Consider the following 24,856-nt stretch of genomic DNA (forward strand, 5'->3'; position numbering starts at 1 on the left):
TGCACTCCATCCCCTTCAGCCCCCCACCCCCCCCTCAGCTCACCCCTTCTCCTCCCCCGCTTTATGACGCCACAAAGGTTCATGGACAGTATGAGAGTCCTTAGCTGGCACAAAAGAAAGGCTTAAGTTTCCATTTGGTCTCTAGAGCACGATATCCAGCGCCAGGACACTCACTCACACATGCATGTGCACGGGCACGGGTACGGGTACATAATGTGTGTGTCCTGCCGGGAAAGGGGTATAGGGGGGAAAGGGGGATAGGGGGGTCCGATGAGGCTGAGGCTGAGGCCGGGTTCCATTGCCCAGTGCCCGAGCACTACACCTGAAATAAAAAGCAAAACATATATACTTTATTGTTTTTATGCAAATATTTGTGGCACTTCAACACACACACTTTTTATAAAATCCCGAAACAATTAAACTTATTATCACGCGTTTAAATGTGATCATTAATTAATCATTAATTCCCATTTCTTTCGGTGTAAAATGGAGCTGCGGAAACGAAACGAATGGAATGGCTACGAAAAAGCCGCCGTAGTCTGCGCTTCAGATTCGGATTCGGATTCGGATTCAGTTTCGGTTTTCATTCCCGTTTTCGGTTGCCTTTTGCTTGTGGCGGCAATGCGCGTGCATCCTTTACGGTTTGTCCGCATATCCTGGAAATTCGGGTGTATTGGTTCGCTTGAAAATATGCATGCATTACTAAGCACATGTCAGACTACATATGTACATAAAAATGGAAAATGTATAGATTTTATATTAAAATACTTAACAAATAAATACGAAATTTGCTATTTTCTGTATTTGGAAATTCCAATATTATTTTAAATAAATCGGCGAAAAAGGGTTAAGCAAAGTTGATCAGTCGTAAGCGTATGTAGTAACTGGCGAATATGAATGTGCTCTGACTTTGGAGCCATAGACATTTGTTCTTTGACTTTCTTTGCTTTCCGGGTGAGACACCCACTCATCCCATCCGCCCCCCCTCTGACCAAACCCCCTCCTCCCCCCTGCGGCCCCACGAATCGCGTCTGTGCGAGAAGTTTGTGGTATCATTCCATTGGCATTGGCAAGCCAGAAACAGAGACGGAGCCTTTTTATTGTTTTGGTAACGTGCAGAATAAGAAAAGCGAAAAGCGTCGTCTAAATGATAAAAAAAAAAAACAAAGCGCAAAGAAGTGTAAAAGTTGTACTCCATATATATAAATATATGTATATGTATGTATATAGATAGATATATGAATGTGTATGTATAAAGCTGGAGGCCTGGGGATCTCGCAAGATCTGCGTAGCCCCCGTGGACGACGCCATGTTTGCTTAAAGGTGCCCAAAAAAACCCCTTCGCATTCACGATGGCTGTGGGTGGTTTTTGGGTGGTTTGTGCTCGGGCTGTGGCAGCCATTCCCGGCCAGGGTTTCAATTAAAACATCACCCGGCACAAGAGGTCCCCCCCTGCCGCCCGCCACTTTGAAATTATTCAAGTGGTCAGATGGTGTTGTTCATTATTCCTGTAGTTGTTTTTGTAATTGTGCACACTCAAAGGGGTTGAAAAGCGCACACACACACACACAGAGATACACACACGCACACACTTGGAGTACATGTGTATGTGCATGCATATCCTGGCAGACTCCGGTCACAGATACAAATACAGGCAACATCCGCTCACATTGGTAGCTGTTGGTAGCGAGTGCGTCAATTCGAACATAATAAATTAATTTATCATCAGAAAAGAATCTCTGCCAGCTAACTGTAAAAGTTTCACCCTTGTGCCAAAGGCAATGCGAGAAAGAGATGGTCGCATGTGTGTGAGCTACCCGCCATGTGTACTATATATACACACACATACTTGAATTAGTCGCTGCACGAACAAATGTCGCCTTCACAGCCTTCCAGCTTCATTTTCATTTTCCCCAATGTCCCCCCAAAAATTCCTGCCCTTAACGCCAACACACCCCCTCCCCCCCCCATCCCCCCAAACCCGCCTGAAAGTAAAGCCACAGACCGAATCGCAGTCCTTGTATCCGCTTCGAGTTTTTGGAAAGCAAAGAAAAGGCAAGGAGTGGAAGGGAATGGACTAAAACCCTAACCAAGGACGAGGAACGCAGGACCTCCTGCAAATGGAGAATGAATAATGCGCACCAAGTGGGGTCCACACATTCGGCAGGACCCTGTTATTAATTGCCCACCTTCAACCGCGGCACGCCTCTTCTGCCCCCAAAGGCAGTCCAATGGTGACTATTGGGTATATATGTAACATGGAGTGGATACTTGTGGTCCGATCTGGAGCAGTGCAGAAGTGCCGAAACACATAGTTTACTTTATTAGTATATTGTTATATAACATTACTAAATCGCAGCTACTTATGTAAGCAGTACATTACGTAAAGCTTATCAAAGTAAATTTATAGCGACGAAAAGTTTTCAAATCTTAGTGTAATATAAAAACTAAATAAACAACTTTACTTAAAATGTTGTTTTATTTTTACGATAATTTTAACAAGGAAAATTACTAATTGTCATGCTTAGATTTTTTTTAAATTGATCGAAATTTTCATCTACTTGGTATCAAATCAATCATTTGGCCATAAAATGAACATTTTTCACTACAAAATGAATGAATTGAATGACTTTTTGGGTTAAAATACCTCATTTGCAGTCGAAACTACTACTACTACTAACTAATACTACTACTTATGATCAAATAGTATCAAAAATCTTGTACCACAAAACTGAGCATTTTGTAATCGTTTCATGATTTTTCGGTTTAAAATACTAGGCCAACAGAAATTCAAAAAGGTGGTTAACTATAGTTAACAACATAAAACAATCGGTATGCTATCTGTTTGTTTAAAGTTGACGAACGTAGATCTGAAAGCCAAAAGCCAAAATGTTAGTTGCATCGGTGTTTTAACTTGTGTTCTTGTAATCCAGACAATATAAATGAACTACAACTGATGCTATTTTACCCCTAAACAGCTGTGTTAATTAGGGACTAAGTTTCTCCGAATTAAGATTATTAGCATATTGCTCAATAAAGACTTAACTATTACACTAACTATAATATTACACTAGTTTTTTCATTTGAAAGGGGGGCACAAGTCCTTTCGTTCGATGTCCGTTTGCAACCAGCGCAGAGCCAGAGGCGTCGAACTTGTTCGACAGCGCGCTAGTTCGAACTGGCCAGTGGGCGCTGGTGGGTGGGTGTTTGGTGTGTGTGTGTGTGTGCGTGGTGGGTGGAGGGTTGCTGTCGCTGCCGCAGTTGACGGCGACTGCGCTGGCGGCGTCGCATATGTGAGGTTCGTTCGGCTTGGGCAGGGTTTCGGTCTCGCTTGCAGATGCTGGATGCCAGATGCCAATTGAAGTTTCCGCACATGACAATTGGGGCGGTCGGTGGTGCTTGGATTGGTCAGCGGCTGGTCGAGTGGTCACGTGGGGTTGGGGCCGCGGGGGACGGTGGGTGGCCAATGGTGGACATGTGCTGGGCGCTCTCTCTGTCGCTCTCTTTTTTCCTCCCTACAGCTTTTCTTGTATTTTCCAACCACTTAGCCAGCGGTAGTGAGAGCGCCACCTAGCGTTGGTTTTCGGCACCCCTTACATGTAGGCAACACATTTTTTGCGCCGCACGATCGTTTCCGATCCTAATGGGTTGCCTACTTTTGGGCTGGGCGGTAGGTTCCACGCTGCTATAAAACCATTTATGGGAAAAATAAAAGTCGCTTTCGCTTGCTCGCTTACAGTTTTTCAATTGTATTTTTATATTTTTTGTATTTTCGTAACACAGACAACTATCATTTAATTATTAATTTTTAAATTTGTGTTTTTTGTTTTCCTTTTCGTATTCTCGTTATTGTTACTTTCAAAAAATTACACACATTTGAAAAATATTTTTGTTTTTTTTTCCGTTTTCGTTTTTTTTTCCTTTAATTCGCTCCTTGCTATTGCTCTCGGCCAAATGAGACAATGTCCTGGTTTAATTTTGTTTAGTATAAAGGTTCCTTTTTTGTTATAGCTACATTTAATTTTCTAAGATTTAATGATAGTTTTAGTTTGCTTCGTTTCGTTTCGGTTTCCGTTCGCCGTTTGCTCTGCTTTTCGTGGAAGAAATCAGTATTGAAACCAAAAATGTTGCCAAATAAAATATAAAACTCGTGTGTGTGTGTTTTTTTTTTTGAATTTTCATGGATTTTTGTTTATTCAGTTTTCGCTTTATATATATGTTCTATATATGTTAAACACAATGCATTAAAACCTCATTCTTAAATTTAGTACATGTCGAATTCGATAAATTATGCACGGTAAACTTCGTCGATGGAAACTGTGGAAATCGCCGGTATTAAGGCAATTTGGGAAAATTCAACTGCTTTAGTAGTGGGATTTCCAGGTGGGATTTTTGGGGACTCGAAACAAAACAAGGTTTAAACTAATGTTGCGCCTTTGAATTTTGCTCACAAAAATGTATTTTTACTACAAAAACAAACAATTAAATATTAATCAAAATTTTGGATTTCAATCTTTTTTTTTTTTAGTTTCAATCAAATAACGAAAATCAACAGCAAAAAAACTATTTATAAAAAAATGCACTTTCTCGTGTCCTTTTTTTCCGCCTTTTCATTGTCCGTTTTCCAGCTCTCTTTCGCCTTTTACTTTCGTTCTGTCTTTTTTGTTTTTTTCTTGTTTCTTGTTTGTTTGCAAGAAAACAATTTTCGTTCTCAGTTCTTCAGTCTTCTAAATCTAGTTGTTGTCGTTTTATTTGTTTTGTTGTTGTTGTTTCGGTATTTTCTCGTTAATTGCTTTCTTCTATTTCTTATAATTCACTTGAAGTTTTACGTACAAATTTGCATCTTCATCTTTTCTCAATTTGCTCCTGCCTCAAAGTTTATGCATGATTTTCCTTGTCAGCTTAGACTAAAATTGTTTAAAAAAAATTTGTGTTTTACATTTATATTTATTTATGTATGTAAAAAAATTTGATTATTTTTCGTTTTTTTTTCATTTAAATTACATTTAATAATAGAATTATGTCTAGGCAAAAAAAAAAGATGGGAAAGTGGGAAAGGAGAGGAGAGGAGAGGAAAGGAAATAAAATCAAAGGGAACTCGAATAAAACGAATACATATACGATAATCATGATTAGAATTAGATTTAGGATTTTTACAAGTGTTCGTCTTTAGTGCTAGGGGTCTAGATTTACTAAAAAAATGTACATCGATGAAAAAAATATTCATTCATACACTCGCCCATATTGGTAATATTCATATAGTAATGCCATTAAGTTTAGAGTATAATTTTGCTTATTTTTGTGGCTCACTGGGAGCAGAATTTTTTGCATTTTTTTTTTTTTACGTTTAGATTTAGTAGGTTTCGGTTTTTCATTTTATACAAATCCTTTCTCTTTCGCTTACTTAGTCCTAGAAAATACACTGGAAAATGTGTGTCCACACAATTACTCACTAATCGATTATATTAATACATTTACGTATATTTATATACTATATATATATTTATATATATAAATTACAAGCACGAAAAAAAATGTTGGAAAAAAATGTGTGGTGTGTTTTTTTTTGTTTTCGTTTCAAAAAAAAAAAAAAGTAAGTAAGGTTCGAATCTTTAAAATTATATTACATAACGGTTATTGCTTTGGTATTAAATGCCTCTGGTCGTTTTTTTTCGTCGCCTGGAAGGAGCTGGATGGGGGCTTTTTTCAAAAAAGTCATATTTACAGGGGGCTTGGCATGTTTTCTGTTTGCTTTCTAAATCGTTTAGACACCTTTAGAAGATGCGCGACATGATGCGACTGCGACTGGTCTGTTGCTGCTGCTGCGACTGCTGCTGATGCGACTGCTGCTGATGCGACTGATGCGGCTGATGCTGCTGCAGTGGCGGTGGTGGCGCCAGCGGCACGGGAAAACCACCAAAAAGTCATGCCTCCTCCTTGAGCGATATGGGATGGACGCCGGTCAAGCTGGAGGAGGCATTCGAGTCATTGTCGCCGCTCACGCTGCCCGGCAGTGAGAGATTGTGACCGCTGACAAACTGCGGCGGATAGCCAACGACGCCCATGGGCGATAGTTGTTGCTGCTGCTGCTGCTGCTGCTGTTGCGACTGCTGCGCCGCCTGGGCCTGCACCGCCTGAGCCTGTACCGCCTGCGCCTGCTGGGCGGCGGCCTGGATGTGTTGCGCTGCAGCCTGTGCCGCCTGAGCGGCAGCAACCGCATTGGCAGCCGCCGCCGCCTTGCCCTGATTGACGACGCACTTGCGCATGTGCTTCTCCAGCGTCGAGGGCACACTGAATGGCATGTCGCAGAAGCGGCAGCGGTACACATCCTTGCCGGTCCTGCCGTGTGTCTTCATGTGCCGCGTCAGCTTGGAGCTCTGGGCGCAGGCGTAGGAGCAGAGTTCGCACTTGTACGGCTTCTCGCCGGTGTGACTTCTGCGATGCACCGTCAGATTCGAGCAGTTCTTGAACACCTTGCCGCAAAACTCGCACGTGTCGTTGCGCTGGCGGCTCTCCTTCTTGAGCAGCGGTCCCTGGATCAGCGAGTTGGCGCCACCCAGGCCCAGTGGCTTCAGCTTCAGATTCTCGAACAGTGCCTCATTCCGATGGAGAGCCTGCGACATGCCCCACCAATCGCCGCCGTCCATCTTCATGCGCTTGCTCAGCTCGAAGGGATTGGGGAATGGATTGAAGAGCGGCACTTGCGACGGAGCACCTGCATCCTGCTGCTGCTGGAACATGTTGCAGTTCTTGGCGAACTCATCCCGCAGACGGAGAGCGGCCACAGGCAGACCATTCAGCTTGTCACTCAGCGGAGCACCAGCACCACCGCGATTGTTGTTGTCGGCTGCTGCAGCAGCGGCGGCGGCGGCAGCGGCGGCCTCCTTGCGTCCGGACTCCTGGAGCGCCTGCTTGTAGGCTTCACTGTACTGGGCAATGTTGGACAGACCGAACTTGTCCATCAATTCACCAACCAGCGATGTGGCGCCCGAGCTGGTCGTCTTGGGGCTCTGGCTCTTGCCATCGATACGATTGCTAACACTGAGGTCCTCCGCCTTGTAGTCCATGTCCTCGCACTCCTCCAGCTCATCCTCGTCCTCATCCTCGCCATCGAGGTCACCATCGCCATCGGGATCGTTATCGCCATCGCCCAACTCCTCCTCGGACTCATCGGGATTGGGATCCTCGTCGTTGTCGGCCTCATTGGTTTCCAGCGAATCGGCATTGCTGCCATCGTCCTGGTTATCCTGGTTGTCCTGCTCATCCGCCGGACTGCGGTGCACCCGCATGTGCTTCATCAGCTTCTGGATGTGCGAGCACTCAAAGTCGCAGGCGGTGCACTTGTACGGCTTCTCGCCGGTGTGGGTCCTCTGGTGGATAATCAGATTGTTCTCGAACCGGAACTTCTTGTCGCAGTAGCTACAGGAGTAGCAATGGGCAATGGGTTCCTGCATGGACACATCGCCCGTTTTCGAGGGTGGCGTGCTGGCGGAACGCGGCGTGCTGGCCAGGATTAGTCCCAAGCTGCCATTTTCGGAGCTAGCATCGCCCAGTTTCTCGGGCGGAGTAAGGGAATGGGGTCGCGGGATGGTGGCCAATTGCTGTTGCTGCTGCTGCGAGGGCGAGGGGCTCGCGAAATGCGGCGATTGCTTCTGTCGTGGACTCGGCGAGCTCGAGTTAACAGTGCTGCCAGCTCCAGGGCTTGTTGTGCCCGCAAGCTGACGCAATCGCTGCGAGTAAAAATCCATCTGCTGCGGTTCCAATTTCAGGGAGCCACCAGCTCCGCCAACCAGACCCGGTGTGATCTGTTGCTGTTGCTGTTGCGATTGCTGCTGCTGCGACTGCTGTTGCTGCTGTGCGGACTGCAGTTGCTGCTGGGCACCTTGCTGTTGCTGCTGCTGCTGCTGCAACGATTGCTGCTGTTGCTGTTGCTGCTGCTGCTGTTGCTGGGAGCTCAGAGATGGTGGCGGCAGGGCTGCTGGGGGCACCGATCCACGCTGGCTGCCACTGCTGCTCGACGATGGGGGACGTGGCTCAACCGAACCGGTGACCACGCCACCGACCACCTGACCATTGGCATTGAACTGCGCCTGTGCGGCGGCAGCGGCGGCGGCCAGATTGAAGCCATGGTGGCGGAACTGCTCGCTGACCAGCTGCTCCATGCGGTAGTGATCGGCGGGCGTGGGGCGACCGAAGAGTGGCGCCACCGTAGGAACTACATTTCCGGCCTGGGCCAATGCTGGTGGCAGTGGCATGCGCAGCAGCTGGAAGGGATTGGCGTGCATGGCCTCTGGCGGCGGCAGCAGCGGATGATGACGCATGCCAGCGGCCATGGCTGATGCCAGATTCTCTCTCTGTTGCTGCTGCACGCGCTGCTGTTGCTGCTGTGCCTGCTGCTGCTGCTGTTGCAGTTGCAACTGCTGCTGCTGTTGTTGCTGTTGCGGTGAGCCAATGCTGCTGGTGTTGCTGATGCTGCCACCGCTGGTGTTCACCAACGAGTTGGAGCAGGTGGAGCTAACCGAGGTGGACAGAATGGCCGAACCCGCTGCGCCCAACGGACTGCTCCTCTTGGCCGCCGATGTAACTGCGGGATTGGGACTGACCGCTGGCTGTGGACTCGCCAGACCGGAAGCGGTAGCGGAGGCTGCGGCGGCGGCGGCGGCGGCCAATGCCAGAGCACTGTTGTTGAGGGCGGCGGGCGTGGCCACCGTCAATGTGGCTCCACCGCCGGGACTCTCCACGTAGATCTTGACACCGTGCGAGTGCTGGACATGCTGGATGAGGCGCCAGGCGGATGTGTAGCGGGTTTTGCACGTGGAGCACGTATAGTTGCTGGGTTCTGCAAATACAAGAAAAAACCAAAAACTCATATAGTACATATATACATATTGCATACATATTGTAAGAGTAAATGAATAAACTAGCTTTAATTTGCGAGCAGTTTAAATTGCATTACCAGCAGCTTAGCTAGAAGTTGCAACGTGCACATTTTCGGTTGCCTGGCAATTTCGTTCGTTCGTTATTAATTATTAATGAGCATTTTGCGGAGGTGCGGAACCTAGCCAGTATTTATTTATTTATTGATTTTGCAGCGCGCGCGGTTGGCATGCCAAAATGCAAGAAGCGCAGGACACGCATGAAACCCCGACACGGAGATTGCCAATATAGCGTAGGATATTGCCCCATGCAAAAGGCACACACACACACACACACACACATGTGTGTGTCCTTTAGTTTGCTGCGGTTTTGTCGCGACATTTGTTAATTTGCCATGGCGGAAATGGCAGCCCTAAAAACCACCCACCAAATGTCCTGCGTCCTGTGTCCTGTGTCCTGTGTCCCATGTCCTGTGTCCCATGTCCTGCGACACATGTGCCGCCCCGCGCAACAGATGTAAAATTGGAAAATTTATGAAAAATGTGCAAAGAAGACACTTTTCCTCCTTTTTTTCTTTTTTTTGCGTCGCCACTAAAAACGAAAATTTTCTAATAAATAAAAATTGAAAGCCAAGGCGAAGGGGGCTAAGGATGTGGCCACATGTCGCCAGTGAGGACAACAAGGTGTTAATGCCATCGAAACTATGGCCAACGAACGAACTACCCCCGAGTGATGAGGACGCACTCTGCATTTAAATGACACCTTTAAAGCGCACAGAATGAACATTTTTCCATTTTTCCGAAAATTATCCATAAAAATGAATGGAAATGGAAAGGCACGAGACAGGACACGCATTCTCCACACTTTTCCTTTTTTTTTTGTTTTTTTTTTATGGGAATCCACATTAAAGTTGTGCTGGCGGCAGGGGGCATACAGAAAACTGAACTGAACTGAAACAGCTTCCTGGCGCTGTCAAAGGTGAGTCGTGTTTAACATGCTTTCGCCGCGACCCTTTGGCAGCGGGATCAGGATCCTGGAGATCAGGGATCGCTGGCCCGCATGCCACAGGAAATGCAAATGAATCTGACAGATAATACGCTTACAATGCCTCACATCCCTATGAAGCAACACAAGGAGCAACCCTTGAATCCTGCTGCTGCCAGCGGAAAGGGTTGCGCGATCCTCGAGCAAGCGAGAAAAAAAGAGGTAAAAGTTGTCCAAAAACATCAGGCATTATTTGTCTGATCCTTGATCGCACAGCTCGCGATGCGCACGCGCTTCAATATAATCATTTAGATACAAAAAAAAAAGGAAGAGACGAGCGGGTAAAACACAAAAGGCGCGGGTTTGGCACGTTCTGATTCTGTCAGCTGTCGAATGCGGGAAGTTTCGACACGGAAAATAAATTTAAATATTATTTACTCTTTAGCAAACACAAGGAAAACAAAAAACAAAAAAAAAAAGAAATGTGGAAAAGGGTTTCATTATTAATGCAAAAATAAGGTTATTAGGCCGAGAAAATTTCAAAATAATTATATATTCATGTCATGTGCGCACAATTTTCAGCTGCTCTTTCGATATTTTTTTTTGTATTTTCATTTTCAAAATCATTTGCTAATCTGTGTACATTTAGAATTCATTAATTAGAATTGCTTTTGTGCAAAAGCTCATATATTTTTTTTGCCCTGCAACGCAGGCAGACAAAGAGCGCGGATGTCCTGGCACCGGAAATGCCAAATTGACCGCCAGGAAGTGCAGTCGGCACACAGTGCGTATGAGTGATTTTGCCAAAGCAGCGGGTGGCGGCGATCAGAACAAAAAAAGGGTTGCGCGCGTAATGGGATAATTGTTGCAGCTTCGCCAACTGTCAGCATCCTAAGCCAGTCGGTCTGTGTGAATCCTTTTCCGGCTCTTGCCGCACATAAAGGACGAACACAGAAGGGGTCCGTGGCACTGGCGACTTCTAATCCTTTCGCAGGACGTGGAGTTGCATGAACCGATGGCATTATTAGAAGGCATTGATTTCGACCACTCGACCATTCTCGCTCGTGTTTTTTACACTCTGTGCTTTCTCTTCACGAGATTTTCCTTCTTTTTTTTTTTGTTTGTCTTTTTGGCTCAGTGCCAGCATGAGTCAATAATTGCGGTCTGAGCCTTAAGCCCACGCCCCCGCACCCGCACCCGCATCCGTCCACCTGAACTGTGACCCTTAACCCCTTAACCCTTAACCCGTTAACCCTTGATGGGGTTTCATTGTCGCTGCGGTCGCGACACGCTGAGCCTCGAAATTGATAATTAACACGACGCGCTGACAGGTGAAAAGTCCTGTGGCAAGGACATGTTGCATTTACATTTTTGCAACAAATATCCATTTTGTTGACAGTTGGCTTGGCTTTCTTTTATTCAACGGGCGGGCACTCTGGCTGCCTGGTTGGTTGGTTGCCATGACGTATTTATAATTACCAAATGGCCAACAATGGCCCCAAAAGGAAGGAGTTAGGTTGGACAGCCCCGTGAAGTAAAGTACAGAACAGAAAAAAAACCAAAAAAAAATAAAAAAAGGAGAAAAAAGGCAGAACAATGCGTAATTAACGCAGCTCAGTGCGATGTATCTGTGTATCTGTATTGCCAGATGTATCTGTATCTGTAAATGTATCTGTATCTGTATCTGTATCTGTATATCTGTATATCTGTGTGCATATCTGTGTGACTTGTCAGTTGGCATTGTCAGAGTCAAACAACTTTTTGCCGTATTGTCAGTGACTTTTGTTGTTCGCTGTTCGCTGTTTGCTGTTAGCTGTTCGTGTCAAAAGCGCAAAAGTTCAAGGGTTAAATGGCGTATGTGTAGCTTGTGCCTTTCCCCCCGGCCTTTCTATTGTCTCTGTGTATCGGGGGATATATATTGGGATATATATCCATACCAATTTTTTAAGGCCAATTTGATGTTGTGAGTCAATCGCTTTTCGGCTGCCTGACACGCGACCTTCATATGCGCGTTGATTTCATATGCTGACCTCTCTGCTGACCTACGCATTCAACAACAACAACAACAACAACATAAAGATGGGCACCTCTTTCAGTGAGTTCAGTAAGTCGAGGGTATACTCTTGATTATATTTATTTTATTTTGATTTTGATTTTGTTTTTTATTTCCGCAAATATCCCTTGCTCTTGTTTTTTTTTGTTGGTTCGCTTTTGTGCGTGTGTCAAGTCCAGTGCGATGTCCTTTGTCCACTCAAGTGGCCTTTCACCCCCTTTGGCATTCCTTAGCTGCTGTTTTTGAGGCATTCAAATTACCCTCGAGGGCAGCTTCCGAGCTTCCGAGCTGCCCAGCTTCAGTGCTTCAGCGCTTCAGCGCTTCAGAGCTGCAGAGCTGTAGAGCTGCGGCTTTATTGTCCTGCCTGCCTGGTTACCCTTAACCGTTGCCATAGTCCTGCTTCTTTTTTTTTTTTGTTGTATTGCTGTCTTTGGCTTTTCATCATCATTTGCATTGAAATGTCAAAGTCAAAGGCCAGGGAAAGAGAACGACAGCAGAGTGAGAAAGAGAGAGAGATTGTCGCGCTGTCCGAGTGTCCTTTTTCGTCCTGCTGCCACTGGCACTGCAGTTTATCAGCATTGAGAGCTGCGCTTTGAAGTCCACAGTCCGCTGTCCGGACTCCATATTCCATATTCCATATCCCGTTGTCCATAGTCTATAGTCTATAGTCCGCAGCCCGCAGTGTCCGCGCTTTTTTCCCCGTATTATTATTTATGTGTACTTTTTTCTTAGCCCAATGCCCCCGAAGAAGAACCAGGGGTTTGGTTCGGTTTTTCGTTTTTGGTTTTTCGTTTTTGGTTTTTGGTTTTCGGTTTGGTTTGGTTTCTTTTGATTTAATGCAGCTGCAGCTTATCGCCGAGGGCCCGCGGCCCGATCATCACATCAAACACATTTTTTATTCAACGCTGCCACTGCTGCTTTGGAGGGAATTTTAATTTTGCCACCCAAATATGCGGCATGCTATTTGGACAGGATGGGGATGTATGGTATGGCACTCCCCGTGCACCGGAGTTGGGCAGTGAGGACTCACCTGTGTGGACTGTGTTGGCCTCGGCATCGACCAGCTCCATTTTGGGCCGCTTGGCCAGCGAGCGCTCCTCCATCTCCTCATCCTCATCGTCATCATCCTGATGCTGATGCTGATTCTGATTCTGATGATGATTGAGGCCCTCGTCATCGTAGGGCTCCTGCTTGACCTTCGCCTGCTGTTTCTGCTGCTGCGACTGCTTATCCTGTCGCTCCTGCTGCTCCTCCTCCAATTCGCAGCTGCTGTCGCCGGAGGATTGGCGCTCGATGGCCGCTGGACTGGAGGGGGCGGCATTCGAATCGAGGGTGGTGGCGCCCGTCTCGCTATCCTTGGGCGTGGTATTGTCGTTCTCTGCAAGTGGCATTCAATGCAAGCGGTCAGCTTGTTAGTACACAGCGAGAAACAAATCTACCTCTAGTAGTAGTAGTACTAGTACTGGTTAAAAACTCACCGTCTACTAAGCGTTTGGGTGTGCTGCTGGCTCCGTCGGCCAAAAGGTCCGCCGGACTCGGTGGTGGTGTGTGTATCCTGGAACCGCTGGCCGTACTGCTGGCCGCCGCCGCCGCTGCTGCTGCCGCCGCTGCTGCTGCTGCTGCTGCAACTGCTGCTGCTGCCGACGCTGGAGCGGATTTGCGACCGGTTATGGGGGCGGAGATCGAGGGGCGACGATTGACAAGGCTAAGCGGACGACCTTCCTCCGCATCGCGATCCATTTGCGGATTCTGGGTGGCACACTGGCCATAGTTCTCCTTGTTGCACTGCAGCACCTTGTGCTGGATGAACTTGACAATGTCCGAGAGGGCGAACGCCTTCTGGCAGGCGCCGCACGTGAGGATGTCCTGTGTGGCCACGGCATCGTTCTCTGTGGAGTCGGAATCTGTAAGAAAAAAGGAGCCCAAGTTAAGTTCAGTTCAATTCAGTTAAGTTCAGTTCATAAATATTCCCTCACTGTGTACATTAAGTAGGGCAGTGTTTGGCACGCCGGCGGGCTTCATTAATTGTTCTCAGTGTTGCAAGTGAAAATCCCCTATTTACATTTGGACAGATAAGCAAATATGCTCGTTGCGGAGGAGTGAGGCTCATGCTTATGCCCATGCCGCGAATGCCAATCTCTGTGCACTTTAATTTATTTGCCAAATGCCAGGGAACAAAACAATAAAAATAGCCCAACAACCGCCCACCCCCCACAAAAACCGCCAGTATTTGCATATATGGGTGTGGTGAAGGAGATTCCGATTCCCAGCTCTGAATTTAGGACTTTGGCTTTGGTTTTTGGTGGTGGTGATGGCGATGGTGGTGATGGCGATGGTGGTGGTGGTGGATTGATTGTGTGCATGACCATAAATTCCAGTAGCTCTGCAATTAATTCAACTGCTTTTTGCCACACATAGAATCGGGAATAGTATCTGCGGTTGTCATGGCTTATCTGGCCCAGAAATTAGCAACACCCAGTGCATAACATATATAAGTATACCAAGTATACCAAGTATACCAAGTATACCAAGTATACGAGTATAGAACAGGCAGCACAACTTAAACGCCCCGAGGGCAGTTCAACTTTTGTTTTCGATTCCATCGACGGAACTTGATTGACCAGAAAGGTTTTGTGCTGCAGTGTTAGTGAAATATATACCAGAAATATGGAACAAAAAAAAAGGAGACAGAAACGCAAGGGGAATCCTTGATGCCCGCAGGACACTCGGGGGAAAAAAGTTGATATCGAAAATGCACAAGTTTTCGGTCAAGCGAAACTTTTTCCCTTCTTCATCAACTATAATCACACAATACTCTTATTTTTTAGGTTTTTCTTGTTTTTTTTTTTTTATTGCATATCAAAAACTATAATCAGAACACATATAATATTATTTATATGGCACATTTTCCCTGTGTTTTTTATCCATCCAATTTAATCGAGGACATCATCCGCAATTACAGCACATCTCCGCCCCATTCCACAGTTGTCAATTAGGAAATAGATCTATGAATTATTGACTCCCTGTCGCTTTGCCACTTGTTTCCTCCATAGACGAGTATACATTTTCCTTTTTATGTCCATTTCGGGGGCAGTTCGAACAATTTGCGGTTTGCCCGGGTCCAAAACAATACTAAACAATAGCTAATGCGCCCTAAGCGGGGATATTTGGCCCGCCCTTCCAATTGTCCTGCCAGGAGCTACGCTTTTTTATCAATTGATTGTCCTGCGACGAGGATAAGGACAAGGACTAGGGTGAGGGTGAGGGTGAGGGTGATGGTGAGGCTGTTGTACACACATGTGAACACACGATGTCGCCTCTAATTTCTGCTGATTGCCTGGGTGGGCTACGCTCAATTTTCGCGTTTATTTTTTTTTTTTGTGTCATATATGCCATTTTCCTTCCCAAAAAAAAATATGTTTTTCTCTCCTCCCTTCGCCATCCATCCCGTTTGACCTTTTTTTGTTCGGGCATTTTCCGGCTGATTATTAGTGTTTTATTTATTGATTGGCCGGCATGCCATTGGCCAGAGCCGAAAAAAAAAACAAAATAGAAAGAACAGGTAACAGTGTAAAGGTGAGCTGCTCTTTTACCTGCTGTCTCGCTGCCAAAGGGGGCGTGGTCGAGCAAAAGAAATGGCCGGGGGCGTTGCCCGATGATATTTGCCTAAGCGATTAGATTAGATGTTTGCTCGCAGATTAGCAAAGACAGCAGACAGAAAGACAGTAGAGAGTAGAGAGCACAGACGGCAAGTTACTATTATTTATGAAAAGGAAAACTTATTGACAGCATGCACAATATTGCGCCAGCTGAAGAGGGTTAATCATAATGCTTAGGGGGGCAAAAATAGAAAAAAAAAAGAAAAACAGAAAAAGAAAGCAGCAGTGAAAGGTGAAAGGGTGTGAAGCTGTCAAATGTGTCAGTCCGGCTGACAAGTGTCAACAGAGTCCTTGCCAAATAGATTTCATAAAAGTATAAAAGTGCCAGCTTACCGAGACCGTAAAGTCATAAATTGCATTAACCCTTTCGGGCAGTGACCAAATCGAATGCGATTTAAGCAGATCAAATAGTCAATATATACATAAATTGTATATACATATACATATATGTAGGTAGACAAAAGACAGGATTATTCTGTTAATATTTCATATTTTATTTTCATAAACTACGTCTAGGGGTTTTTACTATTTTACTACCGCGTAATTTGCTATGCATTTCCGATCGATTGCCCGATAAAGTGCTACATTTTTGCTGCCTTTAGGAATCAGGAATCGGGAATCAGAATTTATTAGCTGGTGTGATGTCATTGGCATCTCTTACCCTCTTGCATATATGCGTAATTAATTCAGACGTTTTTCCCCCTCACAAGTAAGAGAATAAATTGAAGTGCGTCGATTTGTTAACCGCACAGCTTAAGTCAAATATTTACGAGCTGCGACTTTGGCCTAAAGCACTCCTGGCCATTTAATGCAAGCCTGCGGCCATTAATATTAACCCCCCAGACAAAAGTATACATACATATATAGATATATATATGTATATATATATATTTGTATATTTGTAGCATGTATCCATGGGGGTTAGCACAAGTAGGACAATTAAGAATTAACATATTAATAGAAGTTTTGCGCAAATTATCAGGACAAGAAAATATGAAATTCGTTCGGCTTCTTGTATTTTTGTTATTTATAACGTTCTCGTGTTATTGACTGCCCAGGAATGGGCGTGTGGGGGCGTGGCAGGCCGAAAACAATACGTTGATTGTGCTAATTTATGCCCCCATCCTGGCAGTAGCACACACACACACACACATACACACACACACATGTGCAGTGGCAAGGAGTCGAAGGATTCGAAGGATTCGGTTTTATGGCCCAAAGGTTATGGGTGGCTGCTCCATCTGTGTGGATGCCATAAAAACCAGGCAGAGAGCGCTGTATTTAGGTGCTCGCTTTCGCAGGACGCAGGACGAAGGACGAAGGACACGGGACACGGGATCCCGATGAAAAATGGCGTCAGCCACGAAAAACTGGACCAACTATCGTTGGGGAAAATGGTGGAAAACAGCGTAACTTGCTCCTCTTTAAGGGAATCGCAGTTGGTATTACTATTAAAGTATAAGGTAGAAGACAAGAAAGGAATATATATAATATATAACCATTCATTTGCAGTGCTGCGAAATCGAAATCGAAAACTAAAGACAGCTGAATGGTTATCCAATTATAATGACTCCAAGTGCTCCACTTCGTTGACGGGTTGTTAAATAAAAAACAGAGTAGAAATAATAATAACGAACGCCCCGAAAATGCTAAGTAAATATTTAAAGACAACGCTCGCTTTTTTATTTTTTTTTTGTTCTTTCAACTTGTTGTATTGTTTTTTTGGCCAACTCATTTAAAAGTTTAACAACAACAACAAAAAGAAAAAAGGGTTAAACAAACTTAAAATTCTGTGGCAGGCGATAACAGTAAGCGTGAGCGTAGTAGTTGTAGTAAGTATATACATATATGTATATAAATATGTAAGTGTTGTGTCCAACAGGCGGTTGATTTTTATTTTTTTGTTTTTTTTTTTTGGCTGACAGTGACAAAGCGACGTCAGCAGCTGAAAAACTGAAAATCAACTGAAGTCAAGCGGCCCCCGACTTAATTTGTTTAAACAAATTATGTGTGGATAACATAGCGATACGGATACGTGGAAAGGTGTTTAGCAGCTGAAACTATAACAAACAGAGCGCTATGTCGCACATCTACACACACTAGTGTTTTATAGTATGTATATATGTACATATATTGTACCGCCTGGAATTACAATGATTTCTGTTGTGCGGGGGCGCAACAATGGCCACAAGTATCGAAGCCCCGAAGCCTTATCACCAGCGGTCGCCTTCGCAAAGTGTTTTAGCATACAAAATTTGGTTTTATTTGCCTACTGTGCCCCAATAGAGTTTGCTTTCTGGTGGCTCCGGGGGGGTTCCGCTGGGTTACCGGGGGTTGCACGGGGTTTCAGGGGGTTTCAGGGGGTTTCAGGGGTTTCCAGGGCGTTTCAGGGGGTTTCAAGGGGGTTTCATGGGGTTCCAGGGGCTCAGGGAAAAAGAAGCGGTTAGCCAAAAGCTAGCGCTGAAGCTGATAACACCCGCATATGGCGGCAAGGTAAGCGACTGGATATCTGGACAAACAAATGAGCAAACAAATGGAACCCCGACCGTAAACCGGAGACCAGAGACCACAGACCCGTAGACGGACAAACGAACGGACGGACAGACGGACGAACGGACAAACGGACGGTATGAGCCCACAGTTACCCCGCCAGGTTGAGTGAATGAGCCATATGCAAATATGGTCGCGGCCTGGAATCGGGCATTAACATACTCGCATATAGTCCACGTGTGCGTCTGTCTGTGTGTTAAAGCTGGACACACATGGCGACTGATAAGCCAAAGGAAATGGGCACAAGGTATGGGCACAACAGCACAAAATAATAAAAAAAAAAGAGAGCATTCAACCGAGAGTGCAACACAAATACATGACAATTAATGTTTAAATATAGCCAGGTGTAAAACCGAAATGCATGATAGTAAATACGTTTAAATTTTTAACAGTTCCCAAAGCCTGCTCCTCTTTTCGCATTGAACTTTTATATTTAAGGCAACAAATAAAAGATAAGGTCTATTATAAATATAGTACATTTCCTTTGCAACTATTCAAGGTTCGAGCATTTAATCTAGTTTTATTCTAAGCATCCCGCTTAAGTGCAACTGTACTTCCGGTTAGCTGAAATCCAATTGGCCTTTTGAAGTCGCGCGTTGTTTGAACATCCGTTTGTAATCGAAATGTAAGTTTAAGGTGGACCGATATGCACGGCAAAAGACCCGCTCTATTTGCTTAGAGCCAATGAAATGTTCCCATTGTTGCTTTGCTCTCTGCTCACTTCTTTTGATAAGACATACATATGTGGCTAGAGCTAGCTGGCTAGCTGGCTTGTAAGTTTTACTTTTCATTTTCAGGTCGTTGTTTTTTGTCGCTAAAATATTTGTATTCGTATTTGTATTTGTATTGTGAGCAAGGTGCAGAGAGGCGATATAGAGAAGTTTGTTTTATTTCCCGAAAGTCAACGACAGTCACGACGGACATATGTAAATATAGCTGCGATCCATATAGGTAGGTAAGTAGGTTGCCACCCCCCTCCCCCTCTACACCACTGGGTGTGCGTGTGTGTGTGTTTGTGTGTGTGTGTGTTGGTGTGGGTGCGGGCGTTGGCTTATTGTTGTTCTGCTTGTTCTTCCCGAGTACAACGCGCTTATCAAAAATTGTCCGCACATTTGCCTGGTTTTTTTTTTTTTTTTGTTTTTTGTATCTATTTGGGGGACAACATAGAGCGACAACGGCGAATGATTAAAGAGACACCCGTGAACACCATGGTAAAAAGAAGTACCGCACCAGAACAGAACTAAACAGAACAGGAAGAGCTGTTATAGGAATTTCTGGGAAGTTCCAAGAAATGCTGCGGTTATCTCCGTCCAAGATACACGCCTCTGGGCAATTGCTTATTGGGAAATATTTGTGGGTGCTCTTGATTATGATATAGCAACAATTCTTTAGGTATGGTCACTCAAAGTATATTACACTAAGGAGCTTTTTCTTTTCTTGGTTTTTGGTTTTTGAAATTTAAAACTTACGGCTCAGCGAACGGAATCCATGATCCTCACTGATCGACAGCATTTTGTTGTACATCTTGATGTTTGTAAAAAAAAAAATATTCTGATGTCTTGTGTTTGTTTTTATTTGTTGTTGTACGTTTTAAACTTTTAACACATCACAAGTTTTGGTTGTTTTTGTGGTTTTTGGATTTAAAAAAAAAATAGTTTTTGTATTCAAAAAAAAAAGGCGAAAGGCACAAAAAGATTGTTGTGACAGACACACACGATCGTAGGTAATCCAATTGTCCTGCGTGTGGTTGTCTCAGAATGTTTGTATTTTTCTTGTGTTTTTTTCTTATATTCGAAGCACTTTCACAAGACACGAAGCGGTAACAGTAACAGTAACGGTAACGGTTCGGTATCGGTATCGGTTGCGTATCGGTTAAACCGTTTCGAGTGACTGTGGGGAATGCGAGGTAATGTTGTTTGGTAAAATCGACGTGTTTGTCGGCCGAAGGATCTGACTCTGATTATATATGTTTGAGGTCGTGTGCAGTGTGTTGTTGACCCCTCGGAGGCTTCACGTGGACTGACAACTAGTTGGCTTCCTGGGACGCTCGAGGGTCGACGGTCGTCGTGCGTTCAGTCCTGCCGCTGAGGCTGTGCCGTCGCCGTCGACGTCGGCAGAGACAGCGTTTTTTACTAACACACACACACACACACACACCGACCGCTCTTCGTTCCCTTTTTGACCCTCGAGGGTCGGGGGCTAAAAAAAAAAGAAACCATACAGGAAAAAAACGTGTGTAGTCACCACTACGCACACACACACACACGCACACACGCGTGCAGGGGTTGCTGGCCCGTCGCCCTCTCTTCCTCTCGCACTCTTGTGCCCTCTGTACCTCTCCCTCGCACATGTTCGAGTTGCGAGTGGACCAAAGGCCCAAATATATGGGAACTAGGGGGATGAATTCATCTCCGGACAGACTGTCCGTCGCTGCCAGCGTCGACGCCGACCGAGGCAGCGACGGCGACTGACACTGCTCCCCCGTAAAACACCAACCCCCCCCCAATCCACCGCGCCTCTACAGGAAAAATCTCTTTTTACTCACATGGATAAAAGGAAAACTATCGACTGTCCGCCGCTAATCGCTGCCCAAATTGAGCTGTTACGCAGAGCAGACGGTTAAAACGGCGGCGAAGGAGTGAAACTATAACTATGTCATGGGCATAAGGATTGGAACTGCTGGGGGTTGGGGGAGTAGCGGGAGGGGGGTGCGGATAGAGCGAACGAGTTGTTGGCCAGCGAGCAACTGACCAATGACAGGATATCCCTTCGGAGTTAGCCACTCTGGTGTGGAGATCCTAGCCAAAGATAAAACTAGGAATTGTCGTAGTAAAATTGTGCCTTAAATTCAACTGAACTAAAATGTAGCATTAAAAATAGGTAAAGTAACAACTTTGCGTTAACTAAACACACTTCCGAAACATTAAGCAAAATTACTTTAAATGTATATGATCTTTCTGCAATCTAGCAATTATATAAGAAAAACCGAAAAGTAACTCTGTAGGCTAATTAAATAATGAACGATTATTCGATAAAAATTCCTATAAATATGCTATATATCATATCCATTAAGATGATGATTTTGATATTGTTTGTTAATATATTTGGAAGTCAAGGCTAGTAAAACTATCTCTCTAAAGAGCACTTGGTTCTTATTGGCTATTCCTTTTCCTAATTAAGACGTCAGTTCGAAGTGTTCGCAATGAGTTTAGTGTGCAGATAGAGTACTGTAATATCATACGATGAAGTTGCTAGTTTAGGATAGTTTTACGTTCTTGAATATCCCGGGTTTAGCAGGGAGCTCAGATTTAGTTCGCTCATGAAACAGGAAGATTGCTGTAGCAGGGGGGATGCTCGAGTTCCGTTTTCGGTTCGGTGAGCTATTTATGGAGACAATGCTCCACAGATCCTGCAAGTCGGATTCGGAGTCGGAGTTCCTTGAACTCTCTCTCCTATCCCGTCTCTTGTTCTCCAAGTGTTGGCATCGTTTATCCCAGCATGGGATGTGCGCAGTTCTCTCTTTGGAGTTCGGATCGCGGAAGCTGCGCAATAAGTGTGGCGACCAGCCCCGATCTCAGAACCCCCACCCTTTCCCCTTGAATACATATATCTAATAATAGAGGGGTTTCGGGGAAGGAGATGAAAATGAACATAGAGATGGAGATGGAGATGGAGATGAAGATGGAGATGGACAGGCGGATGCGTAACATTCCCTAAGATTCTCGTCTTCTGCCTCGTTGCTTAATCCTTTCCCATTGTCACGAGGGTAAACGCATTTTTTTTTTTTTTTTGGTTCCTCATGTGTGTTGTTTTTTGTTGTTTTGTTGTTTCTTTATATTTTTTTTTACTAAACCATACCGTGGCATATAACGAACCCTGGTTTTTTTGCGCGCGCATTTGATTTACCCCTCGGCAGGACGAAGACGCGGCGGCGCCTGCGCAGATGCGAGCTGCCTTGTAAAAGGATGCTGCTAATGTCCTGGAACGCTAAGAAGAAGAAGAAGGAGAAACAAACTGGTCGTCCCAGTCCTTTGTGCGCTTTAATCAAACGGGGCTAAAGGGCGACGGGGATAAGGGGAGTAGATCCAGGCACAGGACATCCAGCCCGCGTCCTGTCGCCTTGCAATTATTTTTTATGCAATTTTTACCGATCGCCGCCTGCTTTCCTTAAAGTTTCCTTTTGTGTTTCCCTCGATTTCCTTTTGTGCCCGGGGTAGTAGTGTGATGTTTTTTTTTTCTCGTCCCTTACCGTACGATTTTGCAACCCCCTAAGGATCTGCGGGGAGTTGCGAAATTCGGTGAGTCCTGCCCGAGGAGTCCAGGTCCAGGTAGCCTCCGTGTGTGTGTGTGTGCGCGCCGTGTGTGTGTGTAACGGCATTTTTTGTTCTATGCAAATTTTTTTTCCTTCCCCGATATTAATTTTTTATGCCCCTCGTGCGTGTCCTTATTGTTTTTTTTTGTATGTGTGTGTGTGTGCGCCTTGGGTTTCCTTTTTTTTTTTTGGGTGGTGGTGGCCAAGATTTTCCCAAGATATGAATCGCGAGGGGTGGGGTGGCGTTTGTGTCACATGTGAGGCAGGCAAAGGCTGTTTTTTTTTTTCGCCTGATTTAGATAGAGGGTCCTGGATGAGGACGAGGACAAGGACAAGGACGAAGCAGCCGGCGCAGCTTCGCATTGATTACCGTCGCTTTTTTAATTCAATTCAAACAATGATAAAAAGGAAGATGAAGATGGTCCTGGGTTTCGTGGGTCTCTCACCCTAAGACGGGCAATTGTCGTCTCCCCTCCACGGATGCTTACATTTTTTTTACCTTTGCATTTGATTTTTTTTTTTCTACTGTTGGCTGTCAGTCTTTTGGATAATTTTCCCTTGATATTCACGTTTTCCTGGGCCAGCTTCGGTTTAAATGAGCAAAACTCACTGGAAATGCATTCGTTTTTAACGGAAAATTTATGGCATACAGGAAAAGGGTGACCGGTTTTCGGGAGTTTTGCTCCTTTCAGTTTTTGTCGAATTTTTTGGTTTCCTGGGTTGACTGCTTTCTGCGTGTTGCAGATAGAAATCCTGCGGCAAGCACTTGGAATTCTATTTAGCGAAAAAAGCGTGGAATGAATATGGAAATTTGATCGGTTTGTAACGGTTTTCCTAGCGGATTAGCTAAAAAACTTTGAAAATTTGAAAAGCTAACGAGCATAAATTCATTTAAAAAAAAAAGGTTTTTTAAGGAAATATGTTTGTTTTCTTTGTTGTGCTATTACATACTTTTCCTGAGAAAGTTTTTATTGCAACCTAATTAAAAGTGTCGTTCTTGGCTTTCATACTTTAATTATTTTTTAATCTGCTTGAGGATTTTAAATAAGCAATTTTAATTGGATTTTGTAAAATGAATTCGAATTCCCAGAAAACTTGCACTTTCCTGCAGCCCAAATCCACTTTCTTTGATCAGTTTCGGGTGCAACTGTTCGTTATCTCTTTCCGACCATCGCATTCTTGACCCTCAACCTGCTGATGTCCTTCTTGAGCAACTCACAGGACTCCTTTGTTTTGTTATGATTGGATTTGTCATCTTCACGCATCATGTTGGTCGGCCAAATCAATCAGCTACCCGGCATCTTGTTGTAGTATACTCGTATATACCATACATATAGATTTTCCAATATTTTCGACCTTTGTTTGGGAAACGGTTGAGTGGACCTGGGAGACATTTGCTAATTCTCAAAAATAAGGTGAAACACGTCACTCTGCATAATGGACCCACAAAAAAAATTTAAAAAAAAAACACGAAAAAAATAAAAAGGTAAAAGAGTGTGAGGGAGAAACTCCGAAATTATGATTACTTTTGTAGCAGTGACAATTATTGTTCGAGGTGCTCCTTTCACGATCATCACGACGATGATGAAATGTTGTCGGCGGACGTGGACACAGGTCGCTTCGGTCCCAAAAGACCGCTCAGACTTACACACACATACAACGTATAGCAAGGGGCATCAGATACAAAACACGCAGCGTTACAGATACAGATACGGATACACAAAGGCGCTGCCCAGATGCGAATGCCGAGATATGGAATTGCGGGGGCGAGGGACAAAGCCACTAAATAGCTGCACGTTGGACAGACGACTCGCATCTTGGACATGCCAAACGATTGGAGATCGCAGGAGGAGGAGAAGAAGCAGGAGAAGATGAAGAAGAGATGGGAAGGAGGTGGAGGTGGAGGTGGAGGTGGAGGTGGAGGTGGAGGAACTGGAACTTGGGGTTTCTCTGGGGAGCAGCGTCATCATTGACACGCAGATTGTGCAACTACAAAGGCGCATTTCAGGCCAACCAATGTCCAATGTCCAAGGTCCAGGGTGAAAATACACAGAGCAAATTATATGAAATTAAATATAAAATGGAAAAAATAAATAAAAAGCAAAATACAACAAGAAAGTTCAACTCATCTTTAGCTGGAAGATTTTGTAGTTACTTTTAAAAGGAAACTGCATTTTGATCAAGAGACTTGTGCCATTTTCTCTCTCTGTAAACGCATACATCGAAAACTTTCTTCGCTGACGGCTTTTGTGTGGCAGGTAATGAAAATAGGAAAATAAGCTGAGCGGCGAGCGTATGACGACAATTACTCAAGTGACATCTCCATCTCCATCAGCGAACGAAGATCTCTTGGTCGCCGTCTATGGCCATGGAACATGGACGTGGACGTGCCCATCTTTTGGCCTCGACTTTTTGGACCTG

At 44.8% G+C, this 24,856-nt stretch overlaps 1 protein-coding gene across 2 annotated transcripts in view; it reads right to left on the reverse strand.

Annotated features, from left to right (window-relative positions):
* Nucleotides 1-4,607: 4,607 nt before the first annotated feature.
* The window catches only part of LOC6525451, a 47,194-nt gene continuing 26,945 nt past the window's right edge, over nucleotides 4,608-24,856 (reverse strand). The window contains exons 1-4 of one of the 2 annotated variants that reach the window (XM_002101250.4): nucleotides 19,593-19,662; nucleotides 13,393-13,818; nucleotides 12,945-13,292; nucleotides 4,608-8,839 (exon numbers count right to left, since the gene is read on the reverse strand). In XM_002101250.4, coding sequence (XP_002101286.2) covers nucleotides 5,925-8,839; nucleotides 12,945-13,292; nucleotides 13,393-13,818; nucleotides 19,593-19,647 — 3,744 coding nt within the window. In that variant the 5' untranslated portion in view covers nucleotides 19,648-19,662 and the 3' untranslated portion in view covers nucleotides 4,608-5,924. Of the gene's footprint in view, nucleotides 8,840-12,944; nucleotides 13,293-13,392; nucleotides 13,819-19,592; nucleotides 19,663-24,856 lie in introns of those variants that run through there. The other variant, XM_015190813.3, reaches the window with a different exon arrangement.

The sequence above is a fragment of the Drosophila yakuba genome, chromosome X, assembly GCF_016746365.2.
Source record: "Drosophila yakuba strain Tai18E2 chromosome X, Prin_Dyak_Tai18E2_2.1, whole genome shotgun sequence".
In the NCBI taxonomy this organism is placed as follows: domain Eukaryota; kingdom Metazoa; phylum Arthropoda; class Insecta; order Diptera; family Drosophilidae; genus Drosophila; species Drosophila yakuba.